Source organism: Sciurus vulgaris (genome assembly GCF_902686455.1).
Source record: "Sciurus vulgaris genome assembly, chromosome: 1".
NCBI classification, from domain to species: Eukaryota; Metazoa; Chordata; class Mammalia; order Rodentia; family Sciuridae; genus Sciurus; species Sciurus vulgaris.
This window is the reverse complement of record NC_136461.1, coordinates 136,351,571-136,370,698: the sequence shown is the minus strand read 5'-3', so window position 1 is coordinate 136,370,698 and position 19,128 is coordinate 136,351,571. Positions and strand designations below refer to the sequence as shown.

At 37.0% G+C, this 19,128-nt stretch overlaps 1 protein-coding gene across 1 annotated transcript in view; it reads left to right on the top strand.

Annotated features, from left to right (window-relative positions):
• The window catches only part of TOX (thymocyte selection associated high mobility group box), a 292,226-nt gene that overhangs the window by 137,393 nt on the left and 135,705 nt on the right, over positions 1 to 19,128 (top strand). The window contains exon 2 of the mRNA XM_079124819.1: positions 13,132 to 13,197. Coding sequence (XP_078980945.1) covers positions 13,132 to 13,197 — 66 coding nt within the window. The remainder of the gene's footprint in view (positions 1 to 13,131; positions 13,198 to 19,128) is intronic.

Below are 19,128 nucleotides of genomic sequence, written 5' to 3'. Positions count from 1 at the left end.
GTTTTGAGGACTACGTTAGCTTTTAAAACCACTAATACAAATGGACTGATACAAATGCAGGTTCATTATCTGAAAATGGAATGCAATGGGTATTGTAAAATATGGATTTTAAATATTAGATGTAGGATGTTTCCTGTCATGTATCCAAAGAACTTTGTTGCTTAATTATGTAGATGGGGAACAGGCCCTCCAATACGACTTTCAGAGTAACTGTTGTATTAGTTCTGAAGAGAAGGCAACATTTTTCTGCTTTTTAAAATAAAAATTTATTTTAGATAATTTAATCTGTTCCAATGTTTAGTTTCCCTCCTATTCGTACTTCAATATATGTTTAAGTTATTTGTTCAAGTTTAATGTCTCAAGTATCATTGAAGGATTTCTCAGAGACAAGATTCATTTGATATATTTAAAATATGTACATTCTCTTCAGAACTATTCAGAAGGCATTTGAAGCAAAAAATTCTGGAAGCCACTTAATCTAACATTAATATTAATTTACTTAATGGTTATAAAAATATATTATGCCAGAATCTTTCATAGCAAATATGAAATGTGCAAAAGATATTAATAATGTACTGTTTCTTACAGAAGGTGAATAATAGGAGACAGAGGAATAGAGATGATGTAATTTCTTTGATGTGAGCAATACAAGGAACACTCAGGGCTGAAACAGCTTAGGTTTCTAGCAAGGTTATGCAACTGATGAACTAGAACAAAAATGGTTATCCAGTTCAATGAAATACAATGAATGGTTGTTATCTTGTGGATAATTTAATGTATAAAACTAATGAGCTATGACAAAATAAAATGCTAGAAAAGTCCTGTTTCATCCTATATCATACTACTGTATTGAAGTATAACCGTGTACTTTTGGGGGCAAACTCTCTGATATCTTAATTTTTATGACAATAAGTTCGCCTTATACAATTTTAGTGAATGTGGTATGTAGTTTGCTATAGGGTGTAATATTTTTAATATGAATTAAGAGGAGTTCAATAGCACTTTGCATTTCAGATTATTCCTACAGTTTTTAATATGGTTCCATAACAGCTGATCACCTAAGTAATCTTAAAAAAACTTAAATATTAGTCATGTAAAAACTTGCAAGAGAAAAACATTTTGTACACAGAGTAGAAAAATATGCATGTATCTAAAGAAGATATATATATATATATATATATACGTGTATATATTTATGCTATCCTTACATGAACAGACATACACATGTCACGATCTACAAAGTTATCACTTATTTTGTGATTTTATTATTTTGTTCTTTTGGTCTTCCATCACTTTTTTCCTATCGACTCATATTTAAGGTATGACCACATTTACATATATAAAGATCAAAAATCATATCTGCATGTCATTTTCCATATTAAAGACTTTTTCATAGGCAAATTTAGGGTACATTTTGTTTGATTCTTTCCACTGCTTTCCGCCTATTGATCTTTCCAATTATTAATGGAAACAGTCAAATAAACTTGCCATGAGGGGAAAGTACCATAGTTTTCAGAATGCAGCCCAGCACATATAGGTATAGAAATTTATGATTGACAAATTATTTTGTGTATCTCATTTGAATCTGAAACAATTACATAAAGAAAGTATATTTTTAATTCTCGTTTCCAAGACTAGTGTGCTAGGAAATATCAGGATGGCATACCTGTGACCTTACATCTCAAACCTCTCCATGATGGATGGCATCTCTCCCTACTTCTGTCCTATTTTGCCATACCTACAAGAGCCGGAATCGAGAGCCTGGAATTACCGCAAACCACGTGGGAAAGGGAAAGAATGAACTGTGATCTGACACCCAGTCCAGTGACTTTTCATTAACATGCTTGTATAGATTCAGAGCAGTGTTCACCCGCAATTTGACTTCCATGCCAAAGAACAAACCAACTTGATTCTGAGCATTTTGGGCACAGCCTGCCCTCTGGAAAAAACTTGCCTGCAGTTTCCTTGTTGGTAAAAGGAAGTGACTAATACCTGCCTCACAGGGTTGTCATGAGGATTAAACAAGTCAAGCATGTGCGTGCCTGGCATATGGTACATGGATGCAAAGTGGGCATTTGTTGAATGAATGAATGATGAATTTTACCATATTTCTGTGTAGGAGTGTCTCAATTATTTAATTTTAATGTATTGGCTAGACCATATTATGTGCCTCATAGCTGTTAGCACCAGGTCGTATTATTTTCTTCTCCCAGTTTTTCAGCAAAAAAACATCATAGGGTGCCATTCCAGGAAATAAGACAAAGGAGATCAATCATCCCTTGCTATGCAAAATAAATAAGGCTTTGAGTGGAAGCAGGCATACTGCTTCTAGCAAAAAGACTTCCAGTTCCAGATCCAACGTGTTTCTGGAAATATATCATGCTCTAAAAAGGATACTGTCAAAGGGGTGGGTGAAGTAGCTGGGAAAGTGCTAAGGAAAAAAAAAATAATAATGAGGGGAAGGGGAAGGGAAGTCAGGGGAAGAAGGAGTCAAAAGTCAAATGGGAGTGGGAGAACAAATGATCTGGGAGAATAGTTAGAACTTCTACAAATAAGAAACAATAATGTTAGCCGGCTCAGTGGCACACACCTGTAATCCCAATGGCTCGTGAGGCTGGGGCAGGAGGATCTGAAGTTCAAAGCCAGCTTTAGCAACTTAGCAAGACCTGTCTCTAAATAAAACATAAAAAGGACTGCAGATGTGGCTCCGTCTTTAAGCGCCCCTGGGTTCAATCCCCAATACCAGGGGGGGTAAAAAAAAAGAAAGAAAGAAAAGAAACAGTAATTAAAAAAAAGTACTTTGAATCTGAAACTCTAAAATGTATGTAACAAATGTGTCTTTGGTGCCAATGGATCTTTGCTTCCTTTCACAATGGATAGATCCATACTCAAACTCAGTGACCATAAGGATTTGTTTTGTGCGATTCTGCAAAATGTCATTTGTTTTTCATTTAGAAAACAGAAACTCTGGAATCTGAAAAAGTAAATGTCAGAGATGATCTCTACAAGATAATGGAATTAATCGAAACTGAGCCTCTTGTATTTCTAATTGGTCAGGTTCGCCCCGCATATACCAAAATGCATTTTGGCACCTGTCTTACCATGAGGAGATTTTAATCACCAAAAGTCTATTTCTGTAACATGATTGTTATATATGTCACAATGCTATTTGTCTGAGTAATAATAATAGAGAAATGAGAATATCCATCTTAATAATCCTACACCTTCTTACATGTACATATATATATATATATATATATATTTTTTTTTTTTTTTTGGTATTTAACACCTTAATCTCAAAATTATTCAATAATTATTTGTCCTCAGTCTTTTTTAAAAGTTAGGTTTCTTGTCCACCTACTCAATTGTCACCTATGACTTCTGTTATTCTTATTTTAAATATGCATCTGTCACTCAATTCTCAATTGTTTCAATGCCTGGAACTTCTTCTAGGCTTACATTATTCTTGTTTGAGATTCCCAATACTGAGCATATTCTTCTAGACTACACATGTGTTGAAAAATATTCTCACCTTTTTCTCCACATGTCAGATACTGAAAAATGTTCACTGTGCTTAAAAGGAATACCAGCAATAAAAGAGCCAACCACCCCCAAAGTAATTACTTTCATACTTTTCATTCCACATCTATGTAGGATTTAGGTACTGTGGTAAATGAGGTGAGAGCTGATATGATGTGGAAATAAATGAGCTTAGGCAAGGATTGCCAGCAAGTTTGATGTACTCTCAAATTGTTCCCTTCGTAGATGGATTCAGAAAATTTTGTCTAAAACAAGACAAGTCAGAGGAATGTTCTGAACCAAACATTTGGAACTGTGCTCAGTTCCAACTCTGCAAGTATAGTTTTACAGCTTTAAGCTTTGTAGAATTTCAAAAATTAACTTGGACATTCCTTTCAAAAAACAAGGCCCCTTCATGGAATCAGAAACCTTTACTCCTGATTTTCTGATATCAGAGACTTTGTGAATATTGTTTTTAGTCAAAACCAGTATTATCTTGAATATTTGTACTTGGTTAAATGTTGCTGGCTCTTTGAGGTACAAAATCTGTGGATATTTGTCACCGCTTGCAGCAACAACTTGCATGGGTCTTATGGGTGGTGGACTGGAAACTGAGGCACTTCTATCTTTCTCTTTAGTGCACTGCTTTCTTGCTTGTTCATAGAGGATAGAGGAAATGAGGTTTACTTGCTTTGAGAGGAGAGAGAGAGAGACTTTGCTTAAGAGAGACTTTGAGAGAAGGACAGACTTTGCTTAGAGCTTAGAGGAAGAGAGACTTGCTACGCCTCACTTAAGGTCTGCTGCTTACTGGTGCGTCCTGCATCCTGTGAACTAAGGGTGCGTCTATCTAAGGTGCTTCAGTGATGCGTCTCAGTTCTCTGCTCTGCGATCTGCCTTCTGCCGCTGCCCCTACTCGCTGCTGTCGTGCTGTCTTGCTGCTTCCGTGTGTCTTCTACTAGCTGCTTTCCTGCTAATGGCTGCTGTGTATGTCTTCTTCCCTCTGGCTGCTGCGGGGCGTGTGTCGCTCCACCTACGCTTATATCACCTCCAGGAGGCGGAGAGCAGGGCCACGCCTCTTACGCAAAGATCAGGCACAATTAGGAGTGCTTGAGAACACATGCGCATACATTGTGTGCGTGGAGGATAAAATCACCTGAGTGTGCTTATGTCAATTAACCTCCTCCCTGCCGATGTGATCAACATGGCACAGCCCCCAACAGTTAAAGTCATTTCCATTACACTCACCAGAAAGATTTAGAATTAGCTTTCACCCACACTTTCTTTTCTTTTTTAAGTAATACATAATGAAAATGGGTTGTTTGGTGTTAAAAGTTTAGGATTAAGGCAGTTTTCTAGAAACTTCCATTGCTTTTTTCCAATGGAGTAATGTTTTCATGATATAGGAAATTTTTGTTTCTTCTACCTATTACTGTTTCATACTTTTTTATAAGTTAGTTTTTATCTTTGCATAGGAATTTAAACAGAATTAATGAATCGTAAAATAATAATTTAATGAAAAGAGCAAAGAAGAAATTACATTACTATAACATTGCAGTTAAAAGTGCAGTCAACAAATGGCGCCATTGGGTACTATTTTGATCCAAGTTCTCTAGAAAGCAGATCCTGCACTGAAAGCTCAAATGTTAACCCTGGGAGTATAAACTGAAAGAAGAAACCAGAGTGAGGGGAAGGAAAAAAGGCAAGTAAGCCAGAAGAATAAAGTATATAGTGCATGTTTCCAAGCAGTTGTAGTTTTGCAACAAATCTTTACTGGTTGCTGGGCATGAAGGACATCTCCAGATAGACCACAGGAGACGCCATGGGCCAGTCCTCTCCATTTGTAACTCATTTGCATTCTTAAGGATCCATTATCAGGCCATGTACACACTGATAAAGGCAGAACTTCCTTAGTTCCCACCCTAGGGCAGAGCTTCTTGATGTCAGTTGGTACCATGCTTGGGGACATCTAGGTTTACACCTGCAGTGACTATAGGAGTCGTACCCTAGTGGCTTCATGATCATGAAGTGGTGTCAGTCACTGCTAGAAGCAAAGGTCAGTAGTCAAAGCCTGAGGGTCACACAAGGCCGAGCCAATCTGGGGAGCAGGTACTTGAAAAATTTGTAAATTTGAATCTCACTTTTGTCATTGATAAAATGAGATATAATAGTGACTGTATTTCAGTATTGTGACAAAAATTAAATGGCTTAATATATTTAAATGGGATTAACAAATACCTCAAAGAATGATGTTATCATTGCTTTGAACCATGATAGCATTATTATCGTATAACATGTACAACCTACTAGGTGACTACTTAAAAGATACCATGTCCATTCCAATTAATAAGTTTAGTGCATTTATTTAAAAACAACAAAAACATGTATTAGCAGCAGAGAGAAATCACCGTTTCTCTCCTTGAGATCCATGCCCTTGAGCCACATTGGAGGGCTCAAAGGACAGGCATAGGAAAAATGCAAAGCATACTATTGAAAATTTCAGCTTTCTGAGTTAACAAAGGGAATGTGATATATAATCCTTTGACAAATAAATGTATCACTAGGACAAAAATAAAGTCTAAATTCAGTGTTTAAAAGCCCAGGTTCTAAGTTGTGGGTCTAGTATTTTCTCTCCCTGGCCCTTGGGCAAGTCTTTTCAAGAAGCCGCGTCATGCTCTTGCCATTTCCCCTCTTCTTCTCTTTCAAATCTGCAGTGAAGTGCTCACCAATTGAGTTCAAAAGACAGGAGCTTGCCCTAGAGAGGTTCCTCTTCTGTGGTTCAGTTCTATGTGCCCTTCGGTTGGAACACACCTTTTACCAAGCACTAGAAGAGTAACTCTACTTCCTTTTCCTTGAGTGTTGATAGTAGGATTCTGCCTGATCACCATTCCTTGCAATGTGAGCCTCTTCCCCTGGCCACTGTGCTCAACTGGGGACATTTTCTTGTAGCTGAGCTCAGCATGGAGACAGACATCCATAAGACTAGCTTGCATCAAGATGATTGGCCTTGAAACTGAGAGATAGACAAGTATTCCCTCTCCAGAGCCTCCTGACCAAAAGAGAATGGTGAGCAGGTGTCAGAAGTGGGAGAGTTCACCTTATTCATGTTTTACTGGATCCATATGACTGTGTGTGAACTGTGCTGTAACTGTGCTCATGTTCATGTTACCCTGTTCGTTTTATATGCTTAGCTTTTCAAATGCTTTTCTCTAAATGAAACAGGAAAGTACTCAACTTTGTTGCCCAAACTTAAGTTATTTCTTCCATCACAAAATAAGAAAAAAAAAATGACTTGTAATCTTATATTGGGCCAAGCAATACAAAAATGGAAATTTTATTTTGAGCATATTACCCTCTCTTATTATGATTTATCTTAATACATCTTCTAAGAAATGTCAAATTAACTCCCTGTTATAAACAGGGAGTTTTTTTTTTTTTTTCCATTTTTAGCTCTCTTAAAAAAAATCAAAGAATCAAATATTCCTTCAGAAAACATCCAGAAATATAAGGTTTTTCCCTTTATAGGCAATACAATGTGGTACTGTTTCATGAATTCCATGAGGTTTTTTTTTTTTTTTTTTTTTTTTTTCCTTCCCTGAGCAGCATTTTTTTGGTTTTCTTTTAATGGTTTCCCTAAAAAGATCCCATTTTCTGTGCCAGTGCTGATGATTGATTTATATTTCACATTCTGTCTTTGATTTCTCTGTTTTAGTGGTTTTGGTAGCCTAATAGTGCCCAATTCTGCTCATCATTCATGATGTTCAGACCGTGCTAGAAGTCTGCTTTCAGTTTTTAAATAGAAGAAATAATAACTACCTAGTTTGAAAAGCTCTTTGGGATTATGGGTTTGGTTAATATCCTCCAAAAACAATTTTTTAAAAAAACTGTAGTAGATTATAAATGACTTTTTATGTGATTGTATCCCCTGGTGCTTTGAAATAAAAACACAATAAACAGTATGAAATCACTTGGTCAGAAAGGCTAATCCTAGGTTGATGCCATTTAGATTTAGATTTAAATGTCAGTTTATTTATTCTTTCAACTTTGCTTCAGGTTTTACATCAAGAACACATAGAAATAAGCATAGATATGTTTTGAAAAGTTATGATGCCTAAATTCAGTTAACTTCAAAAAAAGGACAACTATGATAATCAGAAGGAGTAAGGAAATGCAGATAGATGCACTTGGTAAAACAAGTTTATTGCAGTCATTATATATATGTGTGTGTGTGTGTGTGTGTGTGTGTGTGTGTGTGTGTGTGTGTGTATATATATATTTTTTTTTTTTTTTTTTTTTTTGGGAATTGAACCCAGTGGGGCCTTGTGCATGCGAGGCAGGCACTCTACCAACTGAGCTATATCCCCAGCCTATTGCAGTCATTATTAATGATGGTTATCAATAAGTGATCCAGATAGAGGGAAGGGGTCATTAGAGCGTGACCATGCCAGTGCTGTGCCTTTGCTTCGCATCAACATACCATGTATGATGGTTGGACTTCAGGATTTTTCGACTGACTTTGTGATGGTGTGAAAGTCACTAGCTTTATCGGTAGATTTAGTTTTGATATATTCCTGGGCTAGTGACACTGGTTCTGATCCTCTCTTGTGATTTTGCCAGTTTCCAGGTAGCCATGGAATCACCAAGGGAAGCAGCCGACACTCCATATGCACTGGGTGTGACTGAGCCACCAAACTAAGTTTGGTGGTTTAGGTGGATTCAGTTCATTTTTGACTAACAATAATTTCAACTTAATGATTTTATGAGGACCTTATCCATTGTGAGTCAAGGAGCATCTGTAACCATAGAGTTAATTAAAAATTCCCATTTTTAATGAATATAATAATATACAACAGTATGTCATAGTGAAAACCTTTCCTACTAAGAATCTAGATATTGGTTCTATTCCCACATGGACTGTGTGACCAACGTTCTGTTTCTTACTTGATGACATAAGAGATTCACTAGTTTATCTTCAGGGATCTTTCAAAAACCAAAATTATATGATTCTCTGTTGGCTCTAATTCTACTTCAAATGACCATTGTCCATAAGCTCATGACATGGGATGCCTTCTAAATCTGTTGGATTAGCAGGAGGCCTGTCACATCTCCTGAAAGCAGCTCCTGAGAGGGTGCTGTTGGTGAGCTGTGATAGTCTGACAGAGCACAGCCCATCTTGGGCTCTTGCTTACACCTGGGTCTGGGGATTTGTCCAGCTACAAACTTTCAACCACAAGGGGAATGAGGCGGCTTGTTCTGACACATACATATTTTTGGTTTGGTAACTCAAATTTCTTCAGAAAGAGGGCATGTGCTTATTGTATAGTCAAGTCTCTTGAGTCCTCACCAATCTAAATATATTAAATAAAATCTTATAAATAAAAATCCTGAGAATATGGCTGTATCATTTGATTAGTGGTGCTCTGCTCATTTCTGTACCTCTCTCCCTCTCTTCCCTCCCTCCCCACCCCATTCTCTCTCCCTCTCAGGCTATCTGTTCCTATATCAACCAATTTCAATCCACTGTAAGATTTTTTATTTTTCAGTAAATTACCTTAAAAAAAAAAAAAAAAAAAAAAAAAGCAGAACTGGTGGAAGAAGGAGGGTAACTCCATGGTAGAGCATTTAACCTAGTAGATACTAAGTTCAGGGTTTAGTCCCCAGAACACAAAAATCAGTAAACTGTTCTTGTAAAACTGAATCTTCTTCCTCTCCTAAAGTTGCTGCCACATTCTCTAGGAAGGTTATTTATTTAATCAAGAAAATATGATTCAATTTTTGTTAATTAGTTAATCAATGTTTCCTGAGGACTTATCACATGCTGACCCTAAGCTACAGAGGCACTAAAAATAATTAAGATGTGATATCCTCTGATAGCTCTTAGTCCAGTGCAGTTAATAACCTACCAATAAAACCAGAAGCAGAGGGTTGCCCATAGAAACCCAGAGGCTGGAGGTGACCCAGCCCTCCTTCAGGGGAGCTGTAGAGTCCAAGAAACATTCAAATAAGTAAAAGGGAAGAAAGGCATTCTGGATAAAGGGGAATGACAATGTGTAGACTGAACAAACACAAGAAATAGGCATGATGGGAAATGAGACCAGAGACTCTCATAGCAAAAGCAAAATGGCCCTGCTCTCTAGAAAGCAAGCAACTGAGTGAAATAAGTGTGTTTCTACATTGTAGACCCTTTAGAAACATACTTTGGAGCTCTGAATATCATGATAGTAGTAAAAGAAGCCCCCTGTATTAAGGTTTTTCAGAGAAACAAAATCAGTATGATATATGTATAGATATTTGGGAGAACAAGAGAAAAAGAGAAATTTCTTATAAGGATGTGGATCATGCAATTAGAAAGACCAAAAAGTTCCTAGATTTATAGTTGGCAAGCCAGAGACCTGGGATAGCTGATTGTGTAGCTCCAGCCTGAAAGCTGGCAGGCTTGAGACTCAAGAAAAGCCAATGATTCACTTGACTCCAAAGGCAGGCAAAAGCTGATGTCCCAGTCCCACAGTCAGGCAGGAGGAATCCATGCCCTCTGAAATATGTATTTGTTGATGCAGTAGAAAGATCATGTGCTTTACTCAGTCTACTCGTTTATATGCTAATCTTATCCAAAAACACTCTCATAGAAACATTCTGAATAACATTTCATCAAATACCACATGACCCAGTCACTTCATCATATAAAATTAGTCATCATAACACCTTAGTCTTTTAAGTATCCAGTGATATTCTGGGATAATTACTAAACTAAATTGTCAGTATATCACAACACCATGAAAACTAGATTTTTTTTTTTTTTTTTTTGAGAGCCTCACCATACCAGAGAAATTCTGAATAATTTCTCAAAGTTATTGGAATATAGGTTGAATATCCTTTATTTGAATGCTTGAAACCAGAAGTGTTTCAGATTTCTTACTTTTTCAGAATTAAGAATATATATGCATACATAGGTGTAGCATTTTTTGTTTTGTTTTGTTTGTTTAGCAGTGCTAGGGGCTCACACATTCTAGGCAAGTGCTCTACCACTGAGCTATACTCTTAACCCTATTTGTATAGGGGGAGATATCTTGAGAACACAACCCAAGTCTAAACACAAAATAAATTTTGTTTCATGTACACCTTATACATGTAGCCTGAAGGCAATTTTATACAATATTTTTAGTGCACTTGTTTTGATGAGGTCAGATGTGGAATTTTCCACTTGTGGCATACTATTGATGCTAAAATTTTGATTTTGGAGCCTTTCAGGTTTTGGATTTTCAGATTAGGAATGCTCAACCCATGTTGCCATCATTGCTGTGATAATTTATTGACATTATTTTCAGAATTGATAGATAACTCATCATTTTGATTCGAAAATGTTGAAACACTTTAGTGGTTAACTACATGCGCTAGAAAGTCTGCCTGGGTTGGCATCTCAGCTGTGCCTCTTACAAGCTGTGTAACTTTGAGCATCTAGCTTAATTTCTCTGTGCCTTTGTATTTTGGTTTAGAAAGTGCAGATATTAATAATACTTAACTCTGTATTGCAAAGATTATATCAATGCATATCAATTATTGCATGTAAATGTGGTAGGGACATGGAATGTACTCAAGAAATAGTTATGAGTGTAGCCACATACCTATTATTGTAAAATTCTGTTTCAGCCTTGGCTCAGTAATGCTTCAATATTGGTCCTTTTTGAGGAAAAAGTCCTCATCCAAAGCAGTAACATTGACTATACTCAATTAGCGTACACTTTGGATAGATTAAAACCAAAATTTAAAGCCTTAGTTGGCTTGAGAATAACAGCAGATTTAGAAAATGAGTTAGAGAGGATGAAATAGAAAGTAACACATTTATAGAATATGCTTAGGCAGAGGATATTTGATTCACTTCACTACTTCTGTTCTGTTTAGTTTGTTGTAGTGAAAGAAACTGTCCATATTTGAAATGGTTCTTTGGCATCTTAACATTAAAAAACATTTGCAAAGAAACTAGTGTCTTCCAACGCTGGGCACTAATTGAGAAATGCATGATGGTGCTTTTTGTCAGGTCTTGAGTTATTAGGGGTAACAGCCAGATAGATTGGGCCCTGACTGCGTTTGAAATTCACCTGACCAATGGAACATCACCCTTGGGTAAGTGAGTGGGACTCAAGGCTCCTCAGTCAGTTTTACCAAGCAACCAAATTATCCTGTTCTCTTTTTTCTAGATGTGTTATTTCTGATTTGCATTAGCAATCACATTCATTTAATAAGTGATCTCATATATATTTAGATAAGTTGTTTGCACTACATGAAATATATTCACTAGGTGATACATAAGGAAATTCTTTGATTCTTTTGAGTTTGACCTAGTTAGGGCTTTGTGTCTTTGGAAGTTTTTTTACTTTTACAGTGTAGGTTTATACAGACCTTCAAGTCAGCCACTATGACTGACCAGTTTTGAGGCCTTGAGTACCTCTGAGTGTTTGTATAAGGTTCTTTTAAGGCTAGCAGCTCATAGGTGATGGAATGTGATGTCTATAATACATTCTTTTTCTAGTTAGATATAAAATTTTTTTTTCTGTTTTGGTGGTGTATATGTCCATATCACCATGCATTTGTGTATATGTCCACAACTGCTCAATTTTAAAAAGTAATTTCCCACATTTTCAAGTTCCCATGCCTGACAAATCTGTCACTGAACATATATTCAAACCCAGCTCTTTGAAGTTGGCTGTATTTGTCCATTTGATTATTACTTTGGGAAAATTCTTCCTCTAACTAAAGAAGAATGCTTTTCTTCTTTTTATCAAGTGACTAAAGATAGCAGAGGATTAAGTCTGAATGGAGTGATTACTGCTTTCAAAAAACGAAATCATGAAAAGTATTTTGTTGTTGTTATTGTTGTGCCTCAGACTATTTGAAAGTCTTCCTGCAATTGGGCTGCCCTGTAAATTCCCCTTTCCCTCTTATTTCTAACTTGCAAACTTGTGGGTGAATTTCTGTGCATTTGTAATACCTTCATTAATTCTAATTTCAAAATTTTTAGAAAGGAAAATAGAATCTTCACGCCTGTATGTCTTTATTATTATTTGTGTTTATTCTTATATTTATTCTTAGTCACAGGTACATGCTCTTTTCAAATATTACTATAAAGTTAAATTTTTTAAAAACAGAAAGCTGTTATGGTGAAGCCAGTTTTTATCTATTATGAAAACTCTTTACTTTTTTCGAGAGCTAAACTCAGAATGCACAGAACTGTGCCTCCATGTATTTTCCATTATTCTTTTCTTTCCGAAATCGTGCCATTCATTTAATACTTCATTACAACCAAACTGCAATATGTATACATGGCGTGCAAAATGAGCCATTTTGTTTTAAAACAGATTGCAGATGAAAGGAAACCATTCATTTCTTGCTTGCTTGCTGTAATTACTAGAGCACTAATTACTCCAAATCACTGACATCCAGGGTCAATAAGGATGACAACAGAAACATCAAAGAAAAGATGTGGCTTGCTTGCTATGACAGATTTTTCATATTCCCAGTCATTTTTTTTTTTTTATGGCTACTGTTTTCCAGTTTGATGGTGGAAAAAAAAAAAATACAGTCAAGATTGCTGAATGTTTACTATTATTTCATTCGCAGTTTGACGGTGAGAACATGTATATGAGCATGACAGAGCCGAGCCAGGACTATGTGCCAACCAGCCAGGTGGGTTAATTAATCTTCTCTGCCTTGTTTCAAATTGTAATTAAACAAATTCAAAGAGTTGCATTGCAAATGAGTAGCACTATCAGTAACTGCCGCAATCAGGAATAATCATAATTTATAAACAAAGCATTTAAGCCTTGTTTCCAGTTAATGAGATGGAGCTGATAAAATACCAGAGTTGGCATTTGTTGAAAGATGCTACCTTGTTTCCTCTCCAGAACGGCAAGCAGCTGTTTTGCCAGCATGATCTTTCCTAAACAGTTGTTTTACCTTTAGGAAATAAAGTCTTTACAGGTGCAAGTTATTTGTGCTTCTGACTGTAGATGAGTTAATCATTATAAGATACACATGTCACAAATAGCTTTCAACTATTGGGGCCATTTGCAACAAAATGTTGTGTTCATCACCAAAATCACAGGGCCAGGGCACTAGAAGACTGACTTTAGGATTTTCTGGGGGGCTTAGTGGGAGTATTAGGGGAGAGGTTTTCAGTCCCCAAAGCAGCATGTGATTGAAACCTTTCAAAGGTGCCTTTGTATCCATTTCAGTGGGAATGGTTGACAAGGCATTTAATCATGAGAAGTGACAACAAATGTCCAACGAGAATGTAAATGGTTACATTTATGAAAGTAAATGCTTGTCTATATAGTTTTGAATACTTAAGACCAGGGCCTTCCTCCAGAGAGGGCATTTAAAACAAAATTATAACTGCCCTCGAGTGCCAGTAAAACATAAAATATAGGAACATTGTAAGCAAAAATAAATCAGAGGTAGGGAGAGTTCATAGGAACATTTTGTGGGATGAACCAACTTTTTTCTGTAAGAGTGAAACTGGTTTGGAATTTTACGTATCAGTCACCATAGTGTAAATTCTAACACAGTAAGTAGTTTTCAGTGCCTATTTATCTGCCTAAATAGATCTGATAACTGGGGAGAGGGGGCAGAGAATAGTATGAAACTATTTTTCTTCATGGTGGTTGTCAAGGAGTTAAATCTAATCTATCTGTTGGGGGTGTGCACCAGTAGCAAAATGCCTCATACTTAACTCAAAACAGACAGGCCTGCATCTCCATGAACTTTGCATTAATTTAAAGTCATTATGACCACTGACTTCTGTGATGAACCTTCTGGACATTACACTATATCGTTTGACTAAAAAGGCCGTCATGAAGTTCAAAGATCCCCACTAGGTTTCCTTCCATTTAGTTGAGTTGATCATTCTAAGGACACCTTTGGAAGGCCAGGCTTTGCATTTCAAATTCTTACTCAACTGAATTCATTTGGCTAAGTAGCCTCCAAGATCCATAGGTAGTTCTGAATAGGACTGTTTGATTAAAAAATGAAAAATGTTACTATTAATTTTCTTCTAACCATCAATCCCAAAACTGTACTGACAAGTTTAGTATTACTATTAGATTAAAGCAACCCGGTACCATCTCATCGGTGCCTGTAGGGTTTTGAAGTGTAAGGGCTAATTGAATTTGTTTGAAACAGTAGAAACACAAACTCAATAAATGATTACTGCTATAAAACAGCTGCTCCCTTTCAGAGAATCATTATGTCCGTCTTAAAGAGTTTTGGATAAAGGATTGGAAATTCAGAACATATGCATCATAATAACACAGCTCCTTATATTTCTAAATTCAAATACAATGGATAATATTCAGCCCTTACTGAAATCAAACAACTGAAGTTATTTTTTCTTAATATTTCAGTCAAGAGTTACTAAGAATATTTAAAATACCAGTGATAATTTATATAAAAGGAGTAAAGAGTTCCAAATACCTTTATGTTTTTTTAAAGATATGGCAGGTTTGTGAGCCAGAAGCAAACAATTTTTAATAATGCAACATATATAAAAATGTTTTTAAAAAGAGCTATTTTAAAAATTAGACTAATGTAAGATAATGCATACCCCAGAGGGGAATAAACTCCACAAATTACATAAGTTGAATGGCCCTTGCTAAATTTTTCACTTAACATTCCTTTTGTTTACTGTAATATAGTGTGTTCAAGAATTCATTACCTGGTATTCTTTTAGGAAATTTTAATCAATTTACCCCTTTAGGCAGCCATAAATAAGATTTTAGTCATCCTGTAGGAAAAAGGAAAATAGTTTTGTTCCTTTTCCTACATAACATCAAACATCTGCATAGTTTAGTAATCCAAGACAACTTGCCTCATAGCATCACTCAACAATTATAATTCCTGTTCAATTTTCAAATCAGTACATGCTTTGGGACTTATAGACTAAGTTGCTAAGTAGCAACATATGGTGCACTACTGTTCCTGTGATGTTGCTGCAAGCATATAGCATAATTCTAAACTTGAAATGATTTTTATAGAAAGCCAATGTTGGAACTGCTCCAGAAATGAAAGTACACTGTAAAAATTAATGATATTCTTTTAGATGGTCCCAAAGGGCTCTTTGGCCCTCTGTGTAGTGGGCATTCTGTACTTCTTAAGCTAGTGTATACAAATCCTTAAAAAATTTTTTTTGCATATAGCTTTGTAATTGATAGGCAGCTTTTAAATTGAATATACCACTCCATAATAAGACTGACAAGTATGTAATAAAAACCCGTAACATTTCCACTGCACTCTGGCGCCATACTTGGAATATTGACTATTTTTTCCCTGTAATAGCTATAACTGTACTGGCCATTCAGTACCTTAAACACCATTTAACTTTTTTTTTTTTTTTTTTTTTTTTTTTATTGCTCTGGATAAAATGTGAACCATGCAATGCAAGATTTCTTTGTATGTTTCCAAACCCTGTCTAAAGGGACCATGTTGCTTAATAGCTCATGAACTTTGCAAGATCCTTCCAGTATCGTTTCTGGGACAATGTGAGTGGGCTAATGAAAGGCAAGACAGAGGAAAATAAAGGCAACGGCCCCTCAAGGACTCACTCCCTTCTCCTTCTTAATCTGTCATGTTTGATTGAGGTGACACCCAGGCTAAAATGTCACAAATGCAGATAATATGAACAAGTCTAGAGATCTACCATGCAACATGAGGACGGTGAATAATAATGTATTTGGAATTTTTGCTAAAAGAGTAGATTTTGGTTGCTCTTGCCACGTGCGCGCACACACACACATACATGCACAATGAACAAATAAATGGTAACTATGTGAAATGATAGATACGTTAATTTATTTCACTATAGTAACCATTTTACTTGTCTATATGTGTCTTACAACATCATGTTGCATATCTTAAAGATATGCAAAAAATGTTTTTAAAAATATCTAGACCAGTGTGCCAAAGAGCATGAGAAGACAGAAGGAACTTGGGCTTCCTCGCCCCCACAGCTGTGTTCCTACCAGAATCTTCTCAGCTCCTTCAGGTACAGGAGCTGTGGGTCCTCCGCTCTCCCTAAAACCTCAATCCCTTCTCTTCCCCTAGAGTCTTTATAGACCCTTCTATATTTCCTCATAGTGACTATACTCAGGTATCAATGTTCTACCTGAACTAAATTCATCAAAGGAAACAAGAATTCTCTTCCTTTTTTTATTTTTACTTTTTAGTTTTGAATATATGCCATTGCTTTTCCTTAGTCTTTCTTCTGCGGCAGTTCTGAGACTGGCCTTCTCCACAGGTACCTGTGCATTCTCTGTTTTCTGCTCTCCTGGGCAACATTGTGCTCCAGTCCTGTGGACTCAGGAAGGAAGTCTGTTTTGCCAGGCTTTCACCACCCTCTCAGAGGTGGTATTGTGTGGAAAGATGGTAGAAGGACTGAATGTTTTTGTTTTATTTTTTTTCCCATTTGGTACCAGAGATTGAACCCAGGGGTGCTTAACAACTGAACCACATCCCCAGTTGTTGTTTGTTTTGTTTTGTTTTTGTTTTAGTTTTTAGACTGGATTTCACTAAGTTGCTTAGGGACCTCACTAAGTTGTTGAGGCCGGCCTTGAACTTGTGATCCTCCTCCCTGAGCTTCCTGAGTTGCTGAGATCACAGGCATGTGCCATTATGCCTGACTAGGACTGATCTTTTTTATACAAGAAATAGGGGGAATTCAGGTTAATTTTTCCAGTGCTAGGTAATGGAAAAGCTTAGATTACATGACTGAACCAGGGTTTTCAATAAATCACCTCCTCCCAGGCCTCGGCCTTCACTGCCTAAACCAGTTACATCTGTTTTGTTTCTTTCTCTCCCCCTTGCTTCCTGCATTCCCTACCTCCTTTGTTCCTCCTTCCTTTTCTTCCTCCTTCTATAAACAGTTGTCCTTTAATCTTGAAGGAATTTTTGCTGTTAATTCTGAGAATCCTAGTAAACCCTGGACATTATGTTCCCTGGCCATCAAATAGGTTATTCTTAGTTTGTGATCACTCTTTGCTTCTTCCCCACTGTCAACCTCCACTGGACTTCTGTTTCTTACCTCGTTCCTCAAATCTTGAGATTAAAAGTAACAAATGATAAATGCTATAGTTTGTGTAAGTGTCCCCCAAAGGTCCTTGTGTTAAAGGCTTGCTCCAAATAGTGGCACCCTTGGGAGGTAGTGCAATCTTTATGGAGTGGGGCCTAGTGGGATGTTCTTGAGGCATTGGGAACATGCCCTTGAGAGGTACCATGGGGCCCCAGTCCCGTCCTGTCTGTCTCTGGTCCTGACCCTGAGGTGTGCACCTTTCTCCACTATGTGCTGTCTACCTTTGTCATCTGGCAGGCCCACCAGAGGACTAAAAGCAAGAGATCTGTCCAGTCATCAACTGGAAACTCTAAAACCTTGAGCCCAAATAAACCCTTTCACTTTATAAGTTAGTTAGTTCAGATATTTTGTTATAGCAATGAGAAACTGACTAACATGATAAAAATATAGCAACATCATGTTTTCCCGGAATCTCAAAAAGGACCATTTCACATACATTTCATACAGTTCATTTTGAATATAAAAGTTAAAGAGCATCTGTCTATCTAGGGCAGCTCTTTCATGAGTTTCAGGTTAGATTTCAAACCCCACTAGGCACCTGTCCCTGACATCAGCTCAGACTTAACACATCAGTTCATCAACCTGCAATTCTTCACCTCTTCTACCACCTACTTCCTTGCCACCCCTCCCCAGAGTTCTTCCCTTATGTCTTTAGTCATAAGTGTCAATACCACTTACCCAGTCACCAAGATGGAACCTCAGAGAGTCTCCCTTACCTCTCAGATGCTAGTGAAATCCAGACAGAGAGGATTCTACTTTTTACTCTTTCCTCTATTTCCATCTCCACAATTACTGCCTTACTTCTGGGCCTCAGTTTCTAATAAACTCCTCTCATCTTCTCATTCCCACCATTCCATTTCTCCTCACTGTTACCAGATGGTCCACACTGCAAGACCTTGCCAGTGTCTACAGGGAAGAGCACTGGGGTGTGCACCTGCCCCTCTGTGACACGTGGCATGTGAGGGTCTGCAAGGACATCCTTGTCTTGCCCATCTGACTGTGAGCTTTTAAAGGTGGGTCTTGCTCCTGCATTTCTCTGGATCTCCTGTTTCTCAAATAGTGGCTCACCTATCAGAGTTACACAGCATTACTTGCAGAAAAATGAGGAAATGAATTAACATATTTTGTGTGCTTTTTTACCACACCAATTCTTTGAGCTTTCTACTTGCAACAAGTCTTAGCCCTATATTGCAGGCATTTGGGAAATCTACAATTGCTTGTTTCACTGCAGTAGTACCCCTTATCTAGGCATCAAAGCTTCGAAACATTGATGTAAGGCTCCAGTACTCCCTCTGCCTGAGACTCATTTCAAGGACAAGACTTGATGAGTTAATGTGATAATAAACCATATAATAATAGGCAATTATATTACAACACTAGCACATTGTTTACAAACAGCAGTACCATGGAAGTGGAACCACTAGGACCCTCTGAGTTCTTTTTTGTACAATATTCTCTCAAATCTTCAGTTTAAAATTACGTTTTTGAATTTGCAA